Source organism: Mugil cephalus, chromosome 4 (assembly GCF_022458985.1).
Source record: "Mugil cephalus isolate CIBA_MC_2020 chromosome 4, CIBA_Mcephalus_1.1, whole genome shotgun sequence".
Lineage (NCBI taxonomy): Eukaryota > Metazoa > Chordata > Actinopteri > Mugiliformes > Mugilidae > Mugil > Mugil cephalus.
Genome location: NC_061773.1, coordinates 17,837,622 through 17,865,132, shown reverse-complemented (window position 1 = coordinate 17,865,132; position 27,511 = coordinate 17,837,622). Strand labels below are relative to the sequence as shown.

At 41.7% G+C, this 27,511-nt stretch overlaps 1 protein-coding gene across 2 annotated transcripts; it reads right to left on the bottom strand.

Annotated features, from left to right (window-relative positions):
* Window positions 1–3,234: 3,234 nt before the first annotated feature.
* ccdc71 (coiled-coil domain containing 71) lies at window positions 3,235–20,531 on the bottom strand. Of its 2 annotated transcripts, XM_047584256.1 has the most exons (3): window positions 20,324–20,531; window positions 20,102–20,213; window positions 3,235–6,472 (listed from the first exon to the last, which is right to left on the bottom strand). In XM_047584256.1, the coding sequence occupies exon 3, from the start codon at window positions 6,460–6,462 to the stop codon at window positions 5,389–5,391; it is 1,074 nt and encodes a 357-aa protein (XP_047440212.1). In that variant the 5' UTR covers window positions 6,463–6,472; window positions 20,102–20,213; window positions 20,324–20,531; the 3' UTR covers window positions 3,235–5,388. The 2 variants fall into 2 exon arrangements, with proteins under 2 accessions (XP_047440212.1, XP_047440211.1); XM_047584255.1 differs by lacking the exon at window positions 20,324–20,531 and having other exon boundaries at window positions 20,102–20,232.
* Between the last annotated feature and the right edge of the window lie 6,980 nt (window positions 20,532–27,511).

Genomic DNA, 27,511 nt, shown 5'->3' with positions numbered 1-27,511 from the left:
AGGTATTAAAGGGTTATTCACTCTTTTTTCTCTAGCTCTTTCTTCAAATATTTGTATTTTATTCAAGTTTATACTACTTGGGTACATGAAGTTGTCTGTGTTCATTGTGCAAGCATCTTACAAAAGTTGCATTGTTATTTAGACGCACTTATACACAACATATCGCTCACATCTTATCTGCACATACTCTCAGCATGTATGTAACAAGTAGTACAACACACCCAAAATCCTGATAAATGGCAGTTTGCAGTAATGTTTTTTCTGGAGTTAGTGAATTTGAATAAAAAAAGAAGATATCACCTTGTCCCAGTCAAGGATTCATGTTATCTGTTATCGTTACCTTTCTAATGTTACAGAGGACTTCATATAAAATACATAACCATTCTCATACAAGCATATAAAGTGTGCATGTATAATTTGTTCTCCCCCAGATCTTGCTACGGGTGGCTAAATGAAAAAGTGAGCAAATTAGTTTCACAGAGGCTTTACTAGAGATAGGAGCAGGGTGTGATTTGCATATTCATATATCTGCACACATTACATGAGGTGAATATGTAGAGTTATAGGCGGTTTAGGCTTCTGCATCAATTTGACACGTACCCTAACACCATAGCCTGACGTGAACCTCGCCAGTAGGCGAAACTATGAAATGATTCCGATTTAGTATTTTTAGGCTGCTTCACCATCTCTGCAATTTTCAGTTGATTGTTCTGGATCAAAAAGATGGAGTACATTGAGAAAAAATGAAGGTGAAAAGTGAAGCAGGAAGTAGAAAGTGAAGCACCTAGTAGGAGCAAAAATAAACCCAACTGTTAAAAAAGACACAGCGCCAACTAGCATTTGGGGGAATTTTTACAAAGCTCACTCTTTAAAATGGACTGAGGAGCGGACAAGTATAAATAGATCACACCATAGTAGTTACCCGCAGTTTATGCTTCAACATTAATTGATGGAGAAGCTCCTGCATTAACGCAAACTCGTGTGCAGAGCCTTGCTATGTAGGTGAGCCTGCTTGTGGGTGTCTTCCTGGCCTGCTCCGGTTTGTGCTCACCTGGGCGGTCTGGGGGTGATTGCCGTCACCTGTACACCGGGGCTGTAGTGTGCCCTATGACTGTGATGGTTCTTTGGGGACTGGGTCTCCTGACCTGACTCTGGGCCCTGGTGATGGTCTCACTCATATTTAGGGAATGCCCACATGCATGTGTTGTGTCACCTGCCAGCTTGTGCGTGGGTCACATCAAGAAGAATTGATGAGTCCGGCCTAATAAGGGCTGGACTCTTTCCACTCTATCACTGTGCCCAGTCGTTGACTTAGCTCCTCTATTGGGACACTCTTACCCTCCTGGACCTTCCCATCTCTTCAGAGATCTACACAGAAATCCTCTGGATCTGCTCACTCCTGAGTGAGATGACTTGGAAAGCACACTCCACCAGTTCTTACCAACACCACATCTTCTCTGTCCTTTGTTCTCCACCTCTGTTTGCTGAGGTGAGGTATTGAGGTCATTCCATTCAACAAAGATCAACAAACTCACTCCAGGGAGTGCCAGTGAAACAATAAAATATTCAGCCGCAAGAATATAACTGCATCAATCTTATATAACGTTGACACCCTGTGGTGTTTAACTATGTGGACAAGTGCAGACAGACGGGAAAAACGATAGTTGAACCTCTGATCAAGGAGGAACAATTATCAGCTTTTGTCCTGGGTGTGGAACCATCGACCAGCTCTTTACCCTCACTAGGGTCCTGGAGAGGAAATGGGAATTTGCCCAACGGGTCCACGTGTGTTTTGTGGATTTGGAGAAGGCTTATGACCATGTCCCCAGAGGAATCCTGTGGGGGATGTTCTGGGAATATGGGGTGGATGGCTTGTTGCTGAGGGCCATTCAGTCCCTTATCCAAAGGAGTGTGAGTTTGGTTCGTGTCAGACTTGTTCCAGATAAGGGTTGGACTCCGCCAGGGCGGTCCTTTGTCACCGTTTCTGTTTATAACTTTCACAGACAGAATTTCTAGGCGCACCCAGGTTTGGAAGGTGTTCGGTTCGGTGATCGGAGGTTCTCGTCCATGCTTTTCGCAGATGATATGGTCCTCTTCATCGAACTACGACCTCCAGAGGCGGATAGCCCACTTCAGGTCAAGGAGGAGGCCCTGCCTCAAGTGGAGGAGTTCAATTATCTTGGGATTTTGTTCACGAGTGAGGGGTAGGATGGAGCAGGAGATCAACAGTCGGATTGGAGTGGCGCCTGCAGTGATGCGGGTGCTTAACTGGTCTGTTGTGGTGAAGAGAGAGCTACCTTTACTCTCACAATTTACCAGTTGATCTACATTCGAACCCTTACCATGAACTTTGGGTAATGACCAAAAGAACAAGGTCATGAATAAGGTCGCTCACGCCTTAGAGATAGGGTAAGGAGCTTGGACACAGAAGAGGAGCTCAGAGTAGAACCACGGCTCCTCCACGTTGAGGAGTCAGTTGAGGTGATTTGTCCATCTGCTAAGCATGCCTCTCAAACAACTCCTGTTGGAGGAGTTTCAGGCATGTCCCACCGTAAGTAGGCTTTAGGATCAGCCCGGGACGTGATGGAGGGCTAATATACACACACATACGTGAGCTCAGGGTTCATTCATTTGGCATAATTGATGGTGAAAACCAACTAATATCACCTGGCATTGAAGTGACATTGAAACACCTTCTTCCACAACAAATGACTAAGAAAATACTTATTGTTGCTAATGGTCATCTTATTATTTCAAGTTAGTTTTGTTAAATTATATTTAGTGAATTACTTTGTCAATTTACGGACATATAGCCTTAAATGTTTGACTTTAAAATGTGCAAAAATTTGAGTCACGCCAAAATGCACTTTGGGAATTGTAGTCACTTTCTCGCTTCTATCGTGGCATTTTGAAACCATACGGCCAGTGTAATAACACTAAACAAATAGTCAACACAAAAGTTAGTAAAACATTTTTTTTTTTTGTCTTGTAGTTCAAAACTTAGATTAGAGATTAACTCATTAGCAACTGTCACCATCAATTATTATATTTCCCAGATAAAATAAAACTTACCCATTAGATCTCAATGTCACAATAGTTTCTACATTGTGTGCACAGGCTTTTCGCCAACACACAGTGATGAAATGACACTTTCTTAGTCTGACATATTCTACTGTACCAGCTGAGCAGTGCCAATACGTTCACACACGTTTCACCAACAAAATAAACAAACCGTTGTTTTCAAATCGGTTTTATTGAACAAAAATGTTTTCAAAGATCATGTAGGAAATACAATATTATACAAGTGTTGCACAAACAAGACTAACAGAAAGAGGATCTAGAAAAAGGGCTTGAACATGACTGTGTGCAGAGACAGATGGGGGGGGCGCACGGAAACAGACCTTTTCAAAATGCAAATGTCACCAGAGCAGAGACGTGGAAAAGCTCATCATCCACTGCTCAAACTGGTCTCACTGGTTCTGTTCTCCATGCGCCCCTTTACAGACTCACAGCATTTAAACATGAAGCAGATGTTTTAGTAAATCCAGTTTAAAATGTAATTGTTTACAGTTTTGAAACATTGTCTTCCTTTACTGTTGCAAGAGTGGCTTTGTTTTTTTACCTCAAGACATCTGGAGATCAAATCAGTCAATATTTATCCTTTTTTTTTTTTTTATTTAAACAAAACAGAAATGCAGTTTATTATTTTAAAAATTAACTCTGTCCACTGACCGTCTCTGTTGTTAATTATCTTGAGATCACTAAAAGCCAAGGAGTAGACAACGAACCAAAGATGTTCAGTGATAATTTCTGAATGATTGTGCCATGGAATATGGTTTTGCTGAGCGTGAAAATGGATTCAGGTGGTTCCTAACAGGAGTTTTTTTTGTTTTGTTTTGTTTTTTGGAAAGCACAGACATGGCGTGCTCAACCAAACCTGCAGGGAACAGCAGCGCCATCACTCCCTCACAGGAAGTCACTATTCTTAAATGCACCAAACTAAACTAGTCTTTTCATTTGCCATTTTTTTTGATTCAGCACCAACTTGGCAAAATTAGCACCTTTAGCAAAAACCAGTGTGGATTCAAAGAAATTCGTAAATGTTTCAAATATTTTCTAAACTTCAGAACAAAACTACATGAAGGACGTTTGAGTTCAGTAACAGGAAACAATCGAGATGACTGAGTTTCATCTAACTGAGATGTTCAAGAAACTATACAGATAATATTGGGGGGATGCAACTCGTGACCTCAACAAAGCCGAGGGAATGCCCTGTAGCTTGACAAATTCCCATCAATCTGTGTTTAAGTCAGATAAACAAACGTGTCAAACCAGGACTGTTAACACTTGACAGATTTTCATTCTCTACGTGGAGGAAAAAATTAATAATAATGACAAAAACATATCGGGTAGAATTAAACCAGCAGATAAAAGGACGCGCGTTTTACTTTTCGATCCCCTGTGAAAGATCTTTAAGTCCTGATGATGATGGCAACTACAAGGATATATTCTCAAATTATATTCGCCAAAACATGAGTCCGAGATCAACTGTGAGAAAACTGACGTCAGAATTCATGGAATTGTGAGATGTTTCTCACAATTCAAATTTGATTTCTGTAATACATCTTATCCCTCTTTTGTGAAGAACTAATTTATCTCTTTGTGGGTCATATTTGATTCCCCTCTGCTCTTGCTCACAGAACCTTCTCGGATTTCAACACAAAAATACTTAAAAACAAAAAAAAAAGGAAGACAAACTGAACACCTTTCCCTTCATTTTTTCCTCTTCTTTTGCTGAAACCAACCAACCAACCGCCACATCTGCTTGACACCGGAAACTAGTCGTCACCCAGACATCCAACGGGATGCTGTTGTCGCACAACAACACACGAGTGAGTGTGCTGTTTAAAATAAAAAATACTTATATTTGCTCCACTTCAAATTGGTTTTAAATACTCTTGAAACAACTGCAACCCAAACATGCCTGCACTTCGTTAGGCAAAGAGGGAACCGTCTACCCCTTAGTGAACACAGTGAATGCTCTGTCTCACTTAGCATCTAGACAACTTAGAGTAGAGTGATGTTGCAGTAAGCGTAGTATAAGTTAACCAGCACAATGTACCAGCATTTTGGCCAATAGTCATTCCCACTCTGCTAAGGAAAGCAACACCTAACTTCAAATGTATTTCATTTGGAGGCGCCCTGTCAGGAACCAGAACGTCCATGAACAAGACTAATTTCTATCTCCAGCACGCAGCAGCAATCACAGAAACCCAAATAAGACATCTGCTATGAACACAGAGACTCAGCCAGGTGGAAGATGATGACATGCGTCACACGAACATCTGCTAAAAGGAAACCTGTGTGTTTGGGAGGGACTATCACTTGTCACTTGAATCTGAAGTCCCTCAGGACGTGGTTGAGAGGTTGGATCTGAATCACTGGAGAAAGATTGACCTGCAGGATCTTCTGCGCTTTCCTGCAGGCCTCCGCCACAGAGCGAGAGTCATCCACCTTTATTACTTTCCACCTAAAACCCTTCTTGTCCTTCCAGTTATTTCTCTGCCGGGTCTGGTTGTTCAGTTCCTTGGGACCCTGAACGTCTCTGTGGAGGCCGTTGCCCCTCCAGCCGTTGCTGGTCAACTCCGTGTGAGTCTGTGGGAACGCCCGACCGTTAGCGTAGAAGACCGGGGCAGAATCTCCGATGAGGGCGCCGTCGAATCGGACGGGGCAGGACAGGCTCTTCTGACTGAACAAGGCCACTGCTTTGGTGGGCGCCCCCCCACCGTTCTGAGAAGGCTGCAAAGGTATTCCTGAAAGAGTGGGAGGGTGCTTTTGCGGAGAAAAATCGATGGATGGTTCCTCCACAGATGAGTCCCAGGTAGTGTGGATCTGGAGTCTGGCTGTGTGGAAGCCAGATAGACCTTCAATGTTGGTCAGTCTGAGGCATGGCTGCACATTCGCCTGCGACTGCGCATCCTCTATTGTGTGACTAGGTGTCCTGCTGCAGATGATGGTCCGATGGTCCACCAACAGCTCTGGAGGCCGTACTCCTTGAATCCTGGGGTTGCTCCTCTCAGAGGGGTTCCAGGACGGGTGCACTTCCCTCTTCTTGGGTAGATGTCTTTTGCCCCTTCTCTTGGCAGTGGGTTTGGTGTTCCTGCTAGCTGGCTTCAGCATGTCCTGCGTCAGGGGCTGGTTTAAGCAGGAGCGGTAACCGTACACGTCCTTGCTGCGCAGCACGGTGGGCTTGTGGCCCTCCTCGCTCAACTCCTGCAGGAAGGTGACAAGTTCCTCGGTGCTGGAAATGTCGTGGGACACCGGGCTAAGGATCTTCAGGGCGTCCAAGAGGACATTGTGTCCTGCGGATGAGATCCGGGACCAGGAGTGGACAGCCCTCCGCTCCTCGTTGGTGAACGCCAATGGCCGACCGATCACGGGACCTCGTGACGTGTCAGCCATGTTTCTAATCCTGTCGGGGGGGGAAAAAAAACACGTATAGCATTCAGTTAAAACTGAAATCACAAAAAGAAACAAATCCATGAGGACATTGGGTTTTAGTCCTTACTGTTATTCAACCATTTATTTTACCTCATACTGTTTCATTCATTTCAAAACAATAGAGGAAATTAGCAACGTATATAAAATTAAAAGGTAAAGTTTCATCTGTCTTGCTAGTCCCACACTGTGTTGGGTTGTAACATTGCTGAGCAAATCATTTCTTTGTGGTAATAAATCACTCCTACGTATCGAGGCCCCACTGCAACTCAACCTCAGGGAGTGGTAGGTAATGTTGAGGAAAAAATAAAGATTTGAGATTCATAATGAACTAACACTATCTTAAAAATTTAAAAACTGTAGTCTGACAGAGGGGATCAGGACATAGGCAGTTTGACTGATGAATGACGTTGTGAATGAAGTTACACACAGGCAACACCTCAAAAGTGCTTATGTGTGGCCTAAGTGTATGCAGTCAATACATTTGTTGTAAAATAGAATGAACATTGTGCTGTTGATGTTTGTGTATGTTTTTTTTTTTCAATGTAGAAGGAAAACGATATAGAAATAACTGTAGTACTACAGGGAGGTCAAGGTGTGGTTAAAGCTCAGCAAGACATGAGTTTTTGAAGGCAGGGTAAGGTATGGTATGGTGAAAACACAGGTATTTCCAAGAATAATGATGTTTTTTGGAAAGAAGGCAATGTCCAGCCTCTGTATGTTAATTATGGCTTCAGTGAGACTCCAGTAGATTCCAAGAACCTAGCTTACATGTTGAATTAAGGAGGTATAGGCTAATATCTGCCCCTACAGTCTACCTCAAGTTTTCTTCAACAGCGACGGTGGATTCGAGAAAACCCACAGTGACCTTTGAAGATAACCTAAGATGCTATTAACCAGTGGAAATGATAAATGGTAAATGATAAAAGAATTAAATGTTGCAATTATTAGGAGACCACATTGCATGACTGGTCTACAAAAACTGGGGGATGAAACTGTAACAGGAAGCAGTTCATATGAAAATGAAACTAAACAACATTAGAGAGAATGCTGCCATCAGCTCACAGGCTATAATGTTTGGTTTTGTTTTCTGCCACTTAAACGTTGTCGTGCCATTGAGAAATTTCTACATTTCTGCTTAAAAACAAATCAAAACCTCAAAATATTCTCATAGAAATCCTGGATGTAGACAAAGAGAAGCCAATCGAACGCATGAATCTAAATTATTTTAGTTGTGTACTCATTTATTGAAGAAAATGATTCATTTGTTCATATGTGTGCGTAAACTAAGTGAGGCCATTTTCTTTATCTGCCGTGACCGCAACAGCAACTAAATGTTTCCGGATCAGTGGTCTACAGAATTTCAGCTCATTCCTCACAACCACTTCAGTTCTCAGATGTTGTTTGCATCAGGTTCTTCCACAACGTTTCTACTGGATTTAACTCAGGACTTTGGATTTCCTGAACATTAGCCATTGTGAGAGAGGCCTTCAGTTACACTGGGTTCCTTTGTGACCTCAGACTTTTATGCTTCTTTCTTCTGGAATGATCCTTGTTGGTTGAACAGTCCTGTGGATCGTAACAGTCGCCTTAAATCTTCCTCATTTGGTGCCAACATGACTAGATTTGCCGATTCCAAATTCTTTAGAGATGGTTTTGTAACCTTTCTTGATGAACGGCTTTATTCATATAGCTTCGATAATACTAATTGTGTCAAGACACTTAACAAAGGCATGTGTTGTGAAGATCGAACTGAGACAAATGCAAGATTTTTAAGTAAACGAGGAACTGAACAACAACCCGAGTCTCTTTACATCGATTCAAAACACTTCTGAACAGATTCACTCTAATTTCGCCTTGAAATGAACTCGTTTTTCCTGAACAAACAGTGTAATATTTGTGTTTCATTTTCAGCAGACACCCTGACCCCCTTTGCTCCTCATTAAACGTGGTCCAGAATAGCATTGTTCTGCTGCTGCACGCATCGTGAGATGTCTTGTTAAAGAATCATGAACTCAGTAAAACAGCCGGACGGTAACAGGGCAAATATAAAGAATCTAAACGTCGACATCTGCTGAGAGAATGACTGTAAGCTGACGAGCAAAAGGCCACTGCAACGACATTTTCAGTTGCTGCATCAGTTCTCCACATTTAATACCCTTCATCTAAACCAAGCCTCATTGGCTGCCATCTCAACCGGGACCAAAGCAACGGTCTGGGATCCACTTCCACCCCCCCAAAAATAAATAAAAAATTAGAATAAAATCTTGGTGTGGTAATTTGAGACTTGTGGAAGAGAAACAGACCTTTAATCTTTTTTATTTGTGACACAAAAAAACAAGAACAGTTAATTAGTTACAAGCTGGTTGTCAGCGGGTAGAAATGTTGCTTTGACATTTTTTATGTTTGGAAAATGAGTCATTAATAATTCAGACCAACATATTTATCCTGTGTGCAAGCGGCCATTTTAGATCTTTAATGTCAAGACTTGCATTGTCTCATGTCATGTTTACAGACAGTAACCCATGAGCAGCTTTTGTGCCAAGTCTACTAAGAGAACTCAACTGAGGTTTTGTTTTTTGTTTTTTGCATTTAAAGGCAAAAATGAAGGACTCACATCTGCAGTGTCTTCAGAACACTACTTTCATCCAAACAATACAGAACACAAAGAGCCGGAGGTCAGTGATCACTTCCATCTGATAAACACACACACAGCAGTTTGAAAAGATTTTTTTAGTGACTCAATGTTCTAGGTAGTTAAATAATTATTTTCCTAGAGCCTTTAATGATAAAGAGAACTTGTCCTATTAAACGAAATGAAGAAAGCCTTTCAAACCAAAAGTTTTACCTAATGACACTATTTATCACTGCGGTTAAGATTTATGCAGCGCAAACATAAGTAGAAACTACCTTGTTTTCTACTTTGTCATTAATTAGTGAAGACAGCACCGATTTTAATTGGAAACGAGGCCGATCTCCTACTACTTCGCCAAACATCCACACTGCACAATTTACAAGGGTACTTCCAGGGTACTAAAGCTGACACGTTTCGCCACTTTCGCTTTGACACTAGCCAACCGTCACCAAAAAGGAAGCAGCAGTTGTTGCCTAGCCAACAAAGATGAGATTTTGATGCATCGTGGACGTGGTTTTGGTTTATCGGAGACCTAAAATAAATTACTACAAAAAATCCGGCATAGCTAAAGCCCGAATGCCTGGATCGACCACGATAACAACCGGCACATCCTCAGTCCACATGTGCACAGGAAAGCAGCATTGTCATGTTAGCCATTAGCCATTCTGCTCAAATGAGTCTTTATTGGCCAGTGCCTGCGAGTCATTGCTACGTTTTTCAGACATGAACTCAACAAACAAAACTCACAGTAATAGTCCAAATTGTGACGCAGTTTTTTGTGGTTCTGAGGTTGGAAAGTCAGAAGTTACGTTGGGTTGCTCGTACATAGCGGCTGTGCTACAGTGGTGGGATGTTTCGTTTCATTCAAGCGTGGCTCTTACTGAGAACCTGCAATGAATGTTGCAGACCTGTGCAAGTCTCAATACTGGCTCATAATAACTACACCAAAAAGGTCCTTTATGTGTTGTTTTATCAGTCTACTTAGAGTACGCGGGACAGCTGCATCCAAGTCACTGTTTTTGTCACCACTTTATTCTCCATTTTAATGGATGCAGGAGTCTAATCCCCAGCTAAGCATTTTATCCACCAGGGGGAAAAGGCTATCTAACAGCAAACATCAGACCTAATTGAATCAATCGACAACGAGATATTTCCTCTGAAGGCTCAACCAAGGTCAAGGAAGCGAATCAGCTTCCTGTGTAATCAATAAAGCTGGTTATCGCCACTGATTTCCTGAATCAATCTGATTCTGAATTAGGTTTCGATTAACGATATTACTGTTATTGTTAACAATACAGATGTTGCTTGCATATGAAAAGAGATTCTCAGAGAATAATTCTGTAAAATGTACTAAGAACACTCTGACCTGGTCCAAAAACCTTTATATTAAAGTGTTATTTGTGTAACTTGACCAACAAGCAAGTCTGGTTGAATCTGTGTTTTCCTCAACTGTATGCGAAATGTCTAAATTGTAAATCAAGATTAATGCTCCTTCTGTTGTCGCCCAAACTCTGACCACTTCTCTGTGTCGCAGTTTCCTGAACCGAGTCGCCTGCATGTCTGAGTTATGCCAGACCACAGCAAGTCGGAGGAATGGCAGCAGCTGGAGACGACAAAATAAAACCAAATAAAGATTGTTGCATTACCTGGTGCTAAGTAAATGATTTTGGTTTCAGCTGGAGAGCAATTAGGTATAAAGCCATTAGCAGCGCTGTGAAACAGCAGTAAAACGTCCCACAGGAGTAACACTGAACCTGCAGATGTTAATTAGGTGCCTGGTAGAGAACTTCTCAACTATATGATCACAGCATTCACCTGGTGACAGCTGGTCATTTTCCACCTCAAGTATTAAATTACAAACCTTGTTCTGCTCATCTCTCATCAAAAAAAAGGCAAGGATGAGTTGGCATCTCTATTGCGTAACAAACTGCTAATTAGTTTATTTAGCAGTTTAATCAGTTTAGCGTTGAAAAGAAAATTTATCCAGCATTGACAGAGCTGAACAAGGAGCTCTCTGGACATTTAAAAATTACAATCTGATTCAATCGGACCCATTCATGAGAAGCTGTACCATCACCAAGTAACTGCTGCTGGCGGACAGCGAGAGGGATTTGAATTAGTTCTCTTCATTACACCGTTTCTCCACCTGGTATTAGGATGTGATCTGTATCTGGAGGATGATATTTGAGCACAGCTCTGTGCATAAACACCAGGTATTAATAATAATGTTATAATAATATTCTCCGTGGTGCCCATACGGAGTCTCAAAATGCAAATTAGACACCCAGCACCGGACTAGTCAGCAAAATTTGTAAGACAAATTAACTTAATTGCCATTTTAATGGAGATTATTTATGACGTGCATCAATCTCCTTTTGTTCGGTGCAAACCGTGTCCGGCACTGAAAAATATCCTTTCTTTAGAAATAACTTATGAGTGCTTAGGAAGCTGTAATTTTTAGGATTTTACATTTCAGTAAAGCAAGTACGAATCTTGGCCAGTCCTTTTAGGTAGTGCTACACCTGGACTGCCCCCTGACCCAGAGACATTAAACCAGAGCGCACCACCGCCACTGTGATGCCTCGTTGACCACGGAAGATGTCATCTCTAGGCAGATCCTTTCGGCAGCGACGCGAGAGCCTGCCAATTCCCACTTGGTTGTGAACGCACCATCAATGGTGTGCAACGAGCTGCAGATATGACGCAGCGTCTACCTGCTTCATGGTTTATTAGTTTTACCAACTAAAGGAGGAACGGCTGGAGTTGGAGCTGAGATGCTTATAGACAACAAAGAGACAATCAATTTCCTCCAACCTGCATCTCTACAAGAAAAAGAGAACAACTATTTGGTAAGCAACTGGAAAAAGACAGTTTAGACAGTGACTGTGCACAAATGATCTGCTTGACTACGTTCTCTATATATGTGTTTATTTTGGTTAGTCTCTAAATATTATTGTTGGGATTTTTTTTTATAGTTAAGTTCTGGGTAAGTAACTGCACCACACCACTTACTTGATGAGTGCGTTGAGTTTCACACAGACACAAAGTCTGACATGTGAACTAACGGGACCTTTACGATCAAAGACACAACCAGACATGAGCAGGGTAGAGTTAAATCTTCCACTTAGCAGACTTCTCTGTCCTGTATCACATCCTGCACATTGAACACAAAAGCAGAACAAAGGCAGGACACACACGCAAACACAACTCTCTCACTCACCATTTGCCATTCGCTGAATCTCGTGTGTGTTTCCATCCATAATCTTTTGAATAAATGCTTCTGCATTTATAAGCTGGTCTTTTTTAACGTTGCACAGAACTCAAAGTTGCCACACACTATACTGTGCAGAATTCCACATTCTTCAAAATTTACTACTGATCTGTAATTTTGATTGTAGTTATAATTTAACTATTAATTTGATTTCCAACTTAATAGTTACACATATGCTTTGACAATGAACTCGCTATTTGGCCCCTGCTGCCAGAGCGGTGCCCTGTAATGGGACCATTTATACTAAGCTATGCGATGACCCAAAACATAGGATTATCAACCATGTGGATACTCATAATTGCATTGTTATTTTCAGTTGGCCGATTGTTTTTCTCTGGACATTTAACGCAGGAATGTTACAGCATTAACAAGGTTAGTTATTGACGCTGACATGAAGCCAACCCAGACAATGGGGAACACAGAGGTACATGCATTTGTCCTGAGCTGTTCAGTATACTAGCTACTACAACAACACCATGCCCATTTAATCAATGACACAAATAACTTTTCCATTTTCAACAAACACACTCATAAACAAACAGACACTCTGAAACAATGGTGGCCGCCATTCCCAAACATTTTCAATACGAGACCGAAAAAGCCACGACGTGATATTCCAATCTGAAGTACACTGGGTCCTGTCCAGGGGGTACACCGCCTGTCGCCCAGTGACTGCTGGGATAAGCTGCATGGTTGTTAAAGCATAACATAAGCAAATTGGCACTTCAATGGTTGACTTCATATTTGTTTTGGGGTTAAGGTCTTTGAGCCTTCTTCTTGCCTTGGATTTTTGCATGTAGAGATTATTTTTTGGCCTTTTTTGCAAATACATTCCAGATCTCAAGTTAAGTACAGAATTTTGGTAATTCTGTAATTGGATAAGCAAAGTACTTGATGATGTCCTGAAAAACATCGGCATACCTGACTTTCCTGAGCCTGCGTAAGTGACCTCCTCCTATGTCCTCAATAAAACTGGCGGGGTTTTTAGACATCAAACACCCATCATACTCACCAGTTGATTTATGACCAAAAATACATTTTGTGAGGCCGCTGAGACCTTGACCAATAAAGTCAGTTTAACCTTAAATCACAATGGCCATAGTTTTAACCTGTATTACTGAACTCTACTTCTGGGAATCAATGGGGATTCTTTAGATGCTGCTTAAAATCTGCCACTTGCCAATATATATTTTATGAAGTGGAGAAAGGAGCAGCAATCAGGCGGACACCAGCTGAGGTTGACGCTTCATTAGTGTAGCGAGAAGATGCATTTAGCGGGGACAATCAATACAGTGTAGAGAGAAAACAGGAATAATGCCTTTGCTTAAACTGCTTTTTGATGACAACAAAAACCTCCATGGTGCCATGTTGCGTTCTTCCTTGGAAGCTGACGCCAGTCCCAATTCATCCCTTATGTGCCCTATATGGTATATAAAGAATATGGGCATAAATTGCAGTTTGCTTTATTTTACAGTGTACATTTCCCTTCCAAATTCACATTGCAATTGAGAAAACAATTTTGGAATTACAAGTCTTTCCTGTCCCTGCAAAAGTGTTCTCAATCAAGTCAGGAAGTAAAAGTTCTAGAGTTGATTCAAATCGTGGCGTTTACAATTGGAAACAGTTACTGTGAACCTGCTACATCATTGTTCAAGCTCTGTATGCAAAAATAAAACAAATTCATCATGAGAAGCCAGGAACATTAGGAGTGGCCAAATCAACACTTAGCAATGAAGGCCCTGGCAACATACAAGGCCTTGGACACCCACAGTAGACTACAGCACTGGATGATCTCAAGATACTTTCCATTATAAAAAACAAATCAACCTTCACACCATTCAGCCAAGTGACGAGGACTGACTTATTCAAGTCTACGATAAAGAGATTGCTATAAAGATAAGACTTCACAAGATTATATATAGAAAGGGAACCACAAGGTGCAACCATTCGAAAGCTAAAAGAAGAGAACGCAGTGTAGGAGTTTTGGCATGGCTCATAATCTGAAGCACATAACATCATCTGTAAAACATGGTGGACCGAGTTTTACAGCTTCCAAAAGAACTGCGTTAGTTTATCAATGATGTAACAGAGATGGAGCTTGATAAATTCTGAAGTCAAGAAAGTCTGCCTTTACAGTTAATGCAATTTTCTTTCTCTTAAAATCCACATCCCATCTAATGTAGAGAGGAGCGCACAACAAGGACTGTGTCGGGTGGTACATTGGAGAAACAAAACAACCAGGAGCAAAGATCAGCCTTTCACCTACGACTGACAAGGGACATTCTTCTGAAGGTAATGATACACACGTTTATGTAACAGCAGATCGATACATAAAATGTGGAGCCATCTACACTGCCTGGCCAAAAAAATAATAATTGCCACCAAAATTATTTCGTTGAACAGCCATTAGCTTTATATTGATGATGGGAGAATCGGACCACGGTGCAGCACATCCCAAAAGTCGGATTTCCATATATGGCTTACCTCCACACCGCCCCACACCTCTCCAAAAAACATGGTCATTTCAGCCCCAATTCACCTACTTCAGCCTGACCACAGAGGAGATACCAAAAAGCACCCAGAAAAGCATCCCATCGGCCTCGTTCTGCCCATCTTCTAGCAATGGAAACAGCGATTTAAAGTGGGCGGTGCGGGGCGGTGTGGAGGTGGGGCATGTATGGAAATCCAGCTAAAGATTCTCAATGGGGTTAAGGTCTGTGCTGGCCAATCCATGTGTGAGGATGATGTCTCATGCTCTCTGAAGCTCTCGTTCACATGAATCCTGGCACTGTCATCTTGGTATATGCCAGTGATATCAGGGAAAAAAACCCATTGATGGAATAACCTGGTCATTCAGTATACGGGTAGTCAGCTGACCTCATTGTTTGGGATAATGTTGCTGAACCTAGACCTGAGCAACTGCAGCCACCCCGGACCATAGCACTGCACCCACAGGCTTGCACAGTAGACATGACGGGCGCATGACTTCATCTGCCTCTCTTCTTAGCCTGATGCCCCATCACTCTGAAACAAGTTAAATCTGGACTCATCAGACCACATGACCTTCTTCTATTGCTCCAGTGACCAGTCTTTATGCTCCCTAGCAACCTCAAGCCTTTTTTTTTTACCGATTAGCCTCCTTAATTAGTGGTTTTCTTAAGGCTACACAGCTGTTCAGTCCCAATCCCTTGAGTTCCCTTTATATTGTACATGTGGAAATGCGTTTACTTTCACTATTAAACATAGCCTTAAGTTCTACCGTTGCTTTTCTTCGATTTGATTCACCAAACATTTAAGTGATCGCCAATCACGATCAATCAGTTGTTAACAACAGTTCTTAACCCAATTTTAGTAGGTTCTGCACATCTTTTCCACGACAACAGGATGCGTCTTTCATCATGGTTATGTAAGAAATGAGAAGCTACTTATTGCACCAGTTGGGGTTAAATAACCTGTCACCAGCTGAAATGAATCACCCATGCACTAATTATCCAATAGGAGGCTCATACCTAGTTGCTAAATTAAATCCATGTGGTGACTTTTTTTGGCCAGACAGTGTACACCAAACTGGAACAACCATCACTAAACAGAGGGAGTGGTCTGAGAATCCACCTATCTGGCCCTTATAATGCAGTCTTATCTTGTCAAAGTGGCATCAAAAGGGCCAAGTGAGCCAAGAAGTAACAGAAACTCAAAGGCTACACGACTAATAAATCCATTTCAACTGTTCAGTTGGCAATCACAACATCGTTAGTGGTGATTACATGGCAACCATGGTAACATGTTAACATATTAGCGCCATCTGCAGGGACTTCACTCTGATCAATCACACAGAAGTAGAATATATCTGAAAATGCTTTGTTTGTGTCCCGTTTTGTCATTTATATATATTTATGTAATTTTTCATATTAATTTGATGTATAGACAGAGTTCTGTGCCATTAGATGGACAGACGAATCTTCACTAGGAACATTTGAATGGAGGTGGACCTGCTGTCCAATCAAATGAACTGAACCACTGTGTGAAAATACATCCCGTCTTGCTCTCTCCACGGTTTGCTGCAGTGCTGCCAATCATTATTGATCACACACACATCAAAACTGTATTTGTTATCACAAACAGAGAACAGACCACCATTTCATCTGTAACTGTACTTCACTTGAAGCTAGGAAAGTCCCTATTGGTAACAGGAGATCAGTGTCAGTGGGTTTTTTTTAAAATGATTGGCTCATAATTGGGATTCAGCCAAGTCTTATCTTTTTATTTTAGGTCTGCAATAAACCAAAACCGCATCTCCCTGGCATCACACATCTTTGCCCTCAGTGGTTGGGTAGTCAAAGCTGAGAAAAAGACAACAACTTCTTTTGCTGTTTCAGTGGTGGGTGGCTAGCCAAGCTGCCAAAAATCACGGATTTTGACTAGCAGACACTGATTATTAAAGATCGGTATTGGGTTGAGGGGCCAAATAACTCGAAGCACTGGCATCATACATTTGATGTGGCCAGGACATCATGTGTGTTAACGTTGCTGAAAAAAAGGTGGTCATAAGCGGACTAGACCACCTTGAAATCAAGCCACCATGAGCAACATTGGATTGTGAAGTTGCTCAGCCTCACTTCAGTATTCTCACTCAGCCCACAGACTTAACAAATGATATCATGCAAATAAAACATGATAGGTAACGAGAAAGTAAACTGATTTGAAGTAAAACGATACAATAACAATGGCAATAATTTCACAGCTGTCTTTCTGAAATGGAAAGAATCATTTGCCCACTTCGAAGAATTAGCAGCAGGGTTGATTACTGGCACCACACGAGACCAACAACGACGGCTGTGCAGCAAAGTTTGCCATGGTGGCCAAATTGCATTACTACAACTTCTCATGCTCATCATGAGACACATTGCAAATGTTATCTGTAAAACAGTGGACACATAACAGTCCAAACGGTTAAGTTTGTTATTTTACTTATCATTGTATTGCAAAGATTTCTGCCGAAGCCTGGCTTGTTTTTAGGGCATAGCAAGTTTGCATCTGAGGTACCAGATTGTGTCTGTTTGCCATGTATAAAAAGGTGCCAATATAAATTCTTCGAATGATGAATTCCTGGTATTGGTGCAGTAAATGGGCACTGCCGTGGAAAAGGTATTCAATCTTTTACAGCCATTGTGTTATAAAAAATGAAAAGGTTTTTCATCCCAGTATTACGCCAGTGCATTCACATGCTTTTTGTACTGTGTCATCACCTAAGTCAGAGAGCTCTTTAACTTTGGTGTGTTTTTAAGTGGTGACAAGAAGGACACTATAAAAAAAGACAGCAGTGTTTATAAGTCCTTTGGTGGCATCGAAGCACCCAAGCACGACTATCATGGAAAATGATTTATCTTAAACATATGAATATAAATAACATCAGTATTTAACTGTAGCTGAACAAAAGTGTGGTGTCAGGTGCTTGCGAAAAATGAACTTGTAGTTTGTGCCAATAGGACTGAAGGCTCTTTTAAAGTACCGCAGGACATAGACACCACAACCTACTCGCACGTCAATCTGGCTTACTCTGTAAAAACGCTGCCCATACACTAGTCGCAGCGGTTGTCTTATTTGTTAGTCCAAAACAATCAATTAGAAAGAGATGTCAGTAGAGATGGAGAAACAACCGGAAATACTAAAGCAGAAGCACACTTCTACCAAACGGACCATCACAGCAATCTGCATCACCACCGTACATAGTTCTCTTCATGTCAGTTACAGTGCTTTGGTCTGTGTAGTCGCTGTAGCTTCTGCATCAATTTGCTTATTAGTCTAATTTATTACACACTGCTTTCAACTCGGGCCAATCACTTCTTCATGTATAAGCCAATTGTTTTCATGATTTTTGGCCTCTGTAGCTTGCACTGTGAAGATTGCAGCGATTCCTTTAGAAAGAAGCGCTTACACAAGTAAAACACTCCCTATGTCACTGGCACAAGATTTCAAGTTAAACTTCCAAGAGAGGCAAACTGTTGTTTATTTCATTGACAAAAACAAAGAAACCGAATGGTGTCATAGTCTGTCCAAAATTTGTTACACTAAAAGCAGGCTAGCCAATAACTAGCACTGGTGCACATTGGTTACAAGAACATACAAGAACATGAGTTGCCATGGCATTTCATTCAAAAGAAACACCAGTGCTTTAGAGGCTCTCTACATTGGCGCTACCAGATTACAACCAACAAACGCAGCTAACAAAAGAGGTAAACTGATGTTTCTTTTACTAAAATGAGCAAAGAACCCCAAATGGTTTCAATATTTTGTTAGAAAAATGGGTCACTAAGGCCCAAAACAGACTAGACAATAAGTAACTATGCTACGATGTGTATACAATGACCATAAAAGCAGCTCACAAGCACCTCCTTTACAGAACACACCAATAGGACTCCTTCTGATTTCGTGTATGTTGCGCTCAATTTGGGAAAAGCACATATCCTCGTAAAAGATAATATAAATATAATAATTATATTTAACTGCTTCCCCAGTTCTAAGCTCTGTAGTGAGCACTGTCAAGATATCTCTTAGTAAACAGCTAAATGGCCTGTGTTGGTTGCAAGAACATAGACCACAAAGAAACCGAGTGATTGTCGCAATTCACTTTAAAAAAAAGCATGTACACCAGTCTAAACGATAGAAATGACATGAAGTAAAGCACCTCTCTGTCAGCACGACAGAATTGCAAGTTAAACCAACAAACACAGCTAACAAAAGAAGTAAACTGATGTTTCTTTTATGAACTGAACAAAGAACTCCCAATGGTTTCGATAGTTTGTTAGAAAAATTGGTCAGTGACGTTAAAAACAGACTAGCCAATAAGTAACTATGCTACAATGAGTACGCATACCTTGACCGTAAAGCAGCTCACAAGCGCCCCCTTTTCAGAACGCACCAATAGGACGCCTTCTGACTTAGTGGATGTTGCTTTCAATTCGGGAATAGCACAAATTCTCGTAAAAGCCTAATAATTACATCTAATTGTTTCTCCAGTTCTAAGTTCTGTGAAGATATCGCTTAGTAAATAGCTAAACGATCTGTGTTGCAAGAACATATACCACAAAGAAACCAAGTGATTTCTGCGATTCCAATAAAAAGAAAAGCGTACACCAGTGTAAACCACAGAAATGTCAGGGCGACAAGATTACAACTTAAACCAACAAACAAAGCTAACAAAAGAGATGAACTGATGTTTCTTTTACTGAAATGAACAAAGACCCCCAAGTGGTTTCAATAGTTTGTTAGAAAACGGGTTAATAACGCTAAAAACTGACTAGCCAATAAGTAACTATGCCTCAACGCGTACGCATTCGTTGACCGTAAAGCAGCTCACGAGCGCCCCCTTTTCGGAACGCGCCAATAAGACTCAGTCCGATTTAGTGGACGTTGCTTTCAACTTGGGCGAAGCACACACTACCGTAGAAGCCACGAAGAAGCTCCGTTACAACTTTAAAGGTTTCAGGAAAGACGTCGCCATTTTTCCACAAGGACTTGTGAACTGCCAGCTATCTTTCCTCTGTCTGATCAGCTACGAGTTGTTGAGGCTCCCTCGGCCCCCCCGCGACCGGCCTGGCCTCAGCTCGCCCAGACACCCCACCACAACCCGCGTCGCAACGTAAAGGTTACTGACAGAAATGAAAGCGCCCCCGGAGGGAGGCGGGAAGCGGGATTACCTTTTAACGGGGGTGTCTCGGCATCCTCCGGTTGCCGCTGCGCCGACGCTCCACGGTAAAATGGCTGCAACAACAGCGGTGTGGATGACAGACCAGGGAAGAGAGGCGGAGGCTGCCGGGGAGAGAGAGAGAGAGGAGAGGGGGCGGGTTCTGTTAACCCCGTCGGAGGAAGAGTGGGGGTGGGGAACGGACGCAAGGAAAGAGACTGAAAAATATTCTTACCTTCAAACCAAACCCCCCAAAGAAAGCAAATAACAACATTAATAATACTTCATGGTGCGTAAATTAAGTTATTCAATTATGAATAGGCCCCGCCCAGTCTGTGTACGTCATGCCTGGGCGGGGCTTATGCATATTTTGTTTTGTTTGCGGCTTAACCTCTTAAAAAAACAGTAACGAAAAAAATCTTTATACAGTCTGCGAGCCAAAGTGCAAAAGTGACCAAGAAGACTGCAATTTTTCAATAAATGGAAGAAAGTAAGAGAGTTCCTATTTTTTCCACTAGGAGGCGAACCGTCTTAGCAAGAGTTGCTACATGATACTGAAATAAAACAGCAATGTGCTAAAATTGTAGTTTCTTTGGTTGTCTATGATATAGTTTCTGAAAGGAAATGTAAAAAAAAAAAAATCATAATGTACTTCTCTGCATTACAACAAAGGGAAGGGCATAAAATTGGGCTCTTTGAACTAAGATGAGTCAGACAACCCTGCCATAGACTGTCGTGTCGTCTTGCACGTTTCTGCCGACCGCCTTGACAGATCTGGGAGTGCAACTTTTTGAATCAAGGTCCCAGGATGAAAAAGACAAATGGAGACTCTGCGGTTTCTTTTTTTCATATGTGTGAAAAAAAGAAACTATAATGGGCTGAAAAGGTTTCCGGACTGTTCCGGACTGTAAGTTCGTATATGGGGCCCGCTTCTTTTTTTTTTTTTTTTTTTTTTTGGCTGAGTTCTGTAGCAGAAACAGTGCCACCCATAGGCCTAGGGATAGGTATTACAGCCTACAACTACATAATGTTTTGCAATGGTTTGACCTTAAGAAATTCTCAAAATGACACCAACCGGAAGAAACCGAAGAAAAGAGGATTGTTTTGGTACGTGTGAAAGTGGCCACAGTTTCAAAGTCCTGCAATCCACTGATGAGTCTGAATGAGTTTGACTTCTCTTTAACAATGGAGCAATCCTGTCACCATCCCCCACCTCACCATCTGGCAGCAGTCTACTGGCTCCTCCTTCTCCTGTCACAGCAAGGGGCTGGGCCTCTTCACATCCACCCACTTCAGATGTCCCCTCCCCCATCATTTCACAACATTTTCATGGAGTCCTTGTAGCACCTGGACTCCACAGGAAGCCAGGGTCGAGGTAGTGATCATAGCTTGGTCTTCAGTACCATTATCGTGACCCTGTTGCAGGACAAGCTAGAGAAGCCGGCATTGATTGCGCCTGACTTCTTGACTGATTGGAGACTGATTGGTGGCTGCATCTTGGTTGTAACTATGTGCCTCCTCTTCCTTTAGAGTGTCACCTCCAGTCATCCTGACGTTTATGGATGATACCACCCTCAATGATCTCATCTTTGATGGGAATGAGTCTAATTTGGTGACTAGTCACCACTCAAACTACTGCTGTGATATCAGAGGAGATACAGGCACAACCCACTGACTATACTATGAACAAACCCTTGGATTCTGAGCCTCGAAAATGAAGCCCAAAGGGGCGGAGCCCGTAGTCACCATGTTGGGTGAGCTTTACTCTGTGCAACACTCAGATACTCTAAATATGGATATGGGTGTCACGTCAGACACTGAGACCCACCCAACTGTCTGCTGCCTGTTAGCTCAGGCTACCGCCGGTCACTCAAAGCTGGAATGCCCTTAATTATGCAGAATCTTAAACCTTAATAAAAAATAAATCAATGAGATAGACAGAAATGTACCCCCGAGCAGTTTTCAAGAATAGTCAAATAAACTATTGAGACCAAAATCTTTTTTTTTTTTTTTTTTTATGTACCAGGCTGTAAACATGCTTAATAATTCTGTAAAGTTGTAAAGTTTTAGCATGGGGGGTCTATGGGAATTTGCTATCCTTTGGAGCCAGCCTAAAGCAGCCACTTGATGAACTGCAAGTTTTTGCACTTCCGCATGTGCTTCATTGCTCAGAACCGGAAGTTGCCACTTGGTAACCCAACTCCCACTTCCTCCTGTCATGTTATCGCCCTCCAATCAACACAATAGAGTCCTTTCTACTCCCTGGGAACCACCATAACCCTGGCCCTCAACTGTAAGTTTTGCAGGTTTCTAACCAAAAAAGAACAACAGAGGCCAAAGATAATGATGGTGTACATGTACGCCTGTACCATTGCATCCATCTTCACTTCCATCATCATCCTCTAGTATGCTTCTGCTTTTGGCACTACCAAAGACAAAAACAGACTGTAGCATGTCAGTCATTCTGCTGTGAAAGTTGTTGATTGGTATTTGCCATTTTCCCATAAACCGTCTAAGGAGAGATCGTAGTTAATGTTTGTGGCTGAAAAATATTGCTTTATGCAATATTGAATTTGTTCACAAAGCAGGAAACTGTTCAGAGTTCACTGCCACGTCAAAAGACAGGGAAATAACTTTAAAGGACAAAGAGTTAATAGTGATTAAGGCATTTGTTGAGAACGCCTTAATCAATTGCACTCAAAGGTATTCTTTTCTCAGTATCCATTGAAATACACTCCATAAATCAAGTCCCAATCGAGTGTCCCCAGACTCTGGCTATGCCCGGCTAGCTTCATCCACCCTGGATAAAAACTTTTGGACACAGTCTCCTCTGGCTGGAGACTGTGCTCTGTGAGGACCAAAACCTCTTGCTAGTTTCTTCTTGATTTTGGTTTCATGGTGTCGTTGTACATTACACTCTTTCATTGCAGCAGCTGTTTTGTTGCATATCAAACAGGCACCCGTCCCCTCGTTTTCTGTTTTTGAAATGTTATCTTGAGTTTGTTGGTTCTTCCATTTTTGGTCAACTGTTATTTTTGTTATATTGTTGTTATTGATGCCAGCTAGCTAACTTAAATGCCTTTCTCTCACCCGCAATACCTTCTGTGACAATGCTGAACAGCACATGGCTGTGCTCAAGAGCAGGGACTAGAAAACAGTGGAAAGCTGCATTCAGGACCAGCAAAGAGTTTGAGTAATAGTTCAATATGCTAACATTTTTAGTTTAGCGCCAAGATAGGACACAGATTTTAAGCATTAGTTTTGAAGTAGCTGAGACTGTGAGAAATTCATCCAGTCTCATTTACTGTCAATAACTGAAGTGTTGTAGAAGTTGATGTTGGGCAGCTGGTGACGAGAGATGAAAAGTGAGGGGATTACCAAAGTCATAAAGATTCATGCTGAGAGAACAGGTGGGAGGGGAGATACTGAGATAGCGCCGGCTGAATCAAAGACTTTCCGATGATCAAAGATGTCATCTTTACAGAATAACATGCACTAAAAAATACTTTGTACAAGAGCTAAAATCATGAAGGAACATTTCAGACATTACGTGTCATTATGTCTTACAGAGCAGTGTTGCAATGAAAAAAGGTTTGTTCCAGGGATACATCTGTGAGTTTTAAAGCTTTTAAGTCACAAAACCTGGTGAGTCATGACTTCACATTGATAATAATTTCATTCTTCATAGAAGTAGAAATATAGTTCTAAGCAGTCCAGTAGGAATGTGAATGTTGCCAGTAGTTTAAGTTACTTATTGGAAGTAATATATTGGAAGTCTGTCTTCTGTTTGTTTTTCAATTGTATATACATTTGATGCATTTCTTTTCTTTTGAATGTTCGCAATAAATAACTAAATATGTGTCCAATATATTTGATTGGACAACACAGCAACTTTTTTTAACCGAAGCCTGTCAGGATCCCTGTTGAGTTAACACACTTATGCCAGCCAAAGAAAGCGGGGGCTGTGTTTTTCATGCAGCTTTGAAGTCAGTGGGTGTCAATGATGCAATCAAAGCATTTGATTGGGCTTCAAGTTTGTAAAGACCACCCACTGTTGGGTTTGCATTTCTCCAGGTCTGATTCACACTTACTGTGTTTCCATTACCCCTACAAATGCACAAAATCTAAATATCGCAAAAAAAAAAAAATGGTAATGGAAACACCTACATTTCGAAAAACGATAAAACATTTTTAAGCTCTCATGAGGTGGCTTTTTGCAGACGTATCGATGTAAAAGTGTAGCATCAAGATGAAGCAGGGGGTCATGTGACCAGTTCATTTGAAGTCCATATTCCTCAAAGTGAAGTCTTGCGTTATGGGATATTGCGAAACGAGACTTTGCACGAGTTATAACTCATTCGCAAAACACCTTTTAGTGGAAAAACCGTACAAAGCACAGTTGTACTTTATCAAAAGTAGGGCAAAGTCTGGGCAGTGTGAGTGTGGAAATGACACAGAAGACAATAAAAGTAACCGCTAATTTTAAAAAAAAGTAAATCCATGAGAGGCCACTATTTTAGTTAGAGTAGAATTTTTACTCAATACTGTGACCCAGCAATGTACCAAAATTGCTTTTATGTTCATTAAATGTTTTGTTAATAAATAGTTCATAAAGCGTAAATATTTACTTGTACTTCACTGCACTAAAACAAAGGGAACAAAGAAAGTTTTTGTTATTTACAGGTTATTATGCTGTTATGTTTCTGGTCTGACCGGCTTGAGATCAAATTGGACTGTATGTGGCCCCCTGAACTGAAGTGAGTTTGATGCCCCTGTTCTACCTAATGGTAGAAGCCATTTCTTATCTCCAGTGATCTTTTGAAGACTGGATTTTGGAAAACATTTCAAAAAGAAGTTAGGTTTTTTATCTTGGATAGGTTCTCCTAAAATATGACATCTCTGGTGCAGGTTCCTCCAAAACAAAAGAACTCCAGTGGTTCACATCTGTAATAAAATTTTAAAATTCACAATTATGCAACAACCCCGCATCTAATGACAATTCTTTAAATGTATCATGTGGAAAGAGGACCGAGAAGACTTACCGGAGGCACTATGTGATATGTGAATTAAATATTACGTCAAAAATGGAAATGTGATGGAGCACATGGTTATTTATCAATGCTGGCTTAAAATGACTTAGCTAATTCACAGCCTCTCATTTTGTTAACACCAATTGCTTCGACTTACTTGTCTCCTCTGCTCACATCTCAAGAGGGAGGGAATAATTTTTGCTTTTCTCATTTTCCGGTTTGTAAACCCTCAGTTCCTTTACAGCTTCAAGCAAAATACCACAAACATTAGAAGAAGAAAAAATAGATTTAGGAGCCAATCCCAATCTCCACTCTGATACCTGAATACTAATTACCTGATATAGTAACTGGTTAGCTTTGCAGAATCATTTTGCAAACAGTTTGGAAAAAAATAGGAGAAAAATACTTGACTGAATGAATCATCGATCTATTACTGTCAATCATGGACACAACGCAACAATCCACAGTCTGATGTTTACTGTAGTTATGTTGGTAGATTATCTAGTAGTTGACAATCTAGTTTGTATCTAGATGAAGAATAAAACTACAATGTAGTTGTAGTTTTTAGAAGAAAAAAGTTTTGCAGAGGTTGTCCTTTGCAGAGGTTGTCCTCCGAGCACAGACAAACAGAAGCAAACAGGAAGGAAACAGAGTGAACACACAGGAAAAACAAGCACAACACGGCACAACAAAATCTACTGGAGCAAACTTTGTGTAATATGTGAGAGTTCAGCAGTAAAAGTGACACGTAACACATAAAATGACCCTTACACAGACGATCCAGGCACTCTTTGTAAGGAAAACGAGTAGACTTTTTAGACTTAGACTTTAATGATCCACAAGGGAAATTACTTGGTCACAGTAGCTTAGTTGCACATAAAAGAAACATTCTTAAAAAACCACAAGTAAATAGAAAGATAAAATAATATTAGTATTACTATGTGTTATCCAGTCAAATAAGATAAACAATGTAATCAGAAAATGTACAGAATTAATTAATTAAAAAATAAATAATAATATTATTATAATAGACCTGTGTAAAGAGAGTATCTAGATGAGTAACTTGCTAGAAATGCTCTATTGTGTCTATGGGGACACAGGTGAGTGTGTCACTTGCCATTTCGAAGGCAGAAAGAAGCCTTGCTTCACTTGCGTATTTGGAGCCGAGAGGAGTCGCTGCATCCATCAGGTTGTACACTACCTGAGGCTGTGTTCCACACGGATTCTGGTGGGCAGTCTTTGCCATGTCGCATGACGACTGGGATTGCCTCTCCTTCGCTTGACCTGGGTCAGCAGGATGCGAGGGAGATGCGAGTGGTGTGTGATCCGCTGCAGCACACCCGGAAGACAAGGCATTCCGGGAGGGAGGTGGAGATTGTGCAACTGTGGCAGCCGGTACGGGTGCTTATACTCACTCAGCATCCACATGGAATGCATGATCTCTGCATGATGTTCTTTCTGTGACAGCCTCTGACAATTTCGAATTCGAAGATCTGGATGACCCCCAGTCCGAGGAGGAGTCTCTCTCTGGAGTTGGGGATACCTCTTCACGGGCTTCCTGAAGCGCCTCCCTTTTCGCATTGTTCGTCTGTCAAGCCCTCAGTCATCCATACGCTGTGGGGACTGGTTCACTACAGTGTACCTGCATGATGCATACTTCCACATTCCGATAAACAAAGGCGTTTTTTCTTCCAGGACAACGCATACGAGTATACAGTCCACCTGTTTGGCCTGTCCTTGTCTCCTTGCACCTTCACAAAGAGCATGGAGGTGGCATTGGCCCCTCTTCATCGCAAAGGTATTCTTAACTTGAATTACCTGGATGAGTGGTTAATTTGCTCACCGACAGAGCATCAGGCCCGGCTCGACATTGTGAAGGTGTTGAGTCACCTCGAGCCTGGCCTTGGAACAGGGAGAAGAGTTGCCTTGTTCCAGTGCAAAGGGAATATCTAGGTTTGGTTCTGGATTCGAACCTGATGAGAGCTGTCCTGACCATAAAGAGGACAGCAGTGCTGATGGACGGCTTGTCACAGTTGCCTGTGGGCAAGCACGTCACAGTGGAGTGTGACTGGAGGCTATTGGGCCTCATTGCAGCAGGGTCTCAGGTGGTGCCACTGGGTTTGCTTCACATGCGGCCCCTGCAGTGTTGGCTTGCCATGCTCAAGGTGAACCCCCTCGAGGATAGCTGGAGGGTTGTTACGCTGTCTTCAATTTGTCTTCCGTGTTGCACTGGGTCCAGTGTGCTCCAGAGTAACCATAACAATGGATGCATCAGAGACAGGCTGGGGGGCAGTATGGGAGAACCACCCAGCCCATGGCCAGTGTGGTCCCTTTTGGAGAGGGACTCACAGCAACTTGCTCAAAGCAGAGGCAGTGTATCAGGCCTTGGTGTA

Excerpts from the sequence above, each read along its gene's own strand:
- ccdc71 (XM_047584256.1), bottom strand. The coding sequence starts at position 6,462 with ATGGCTGACACGTCACGAGGTCCCGTGATCGGTCGGCCATTGGCGTTC.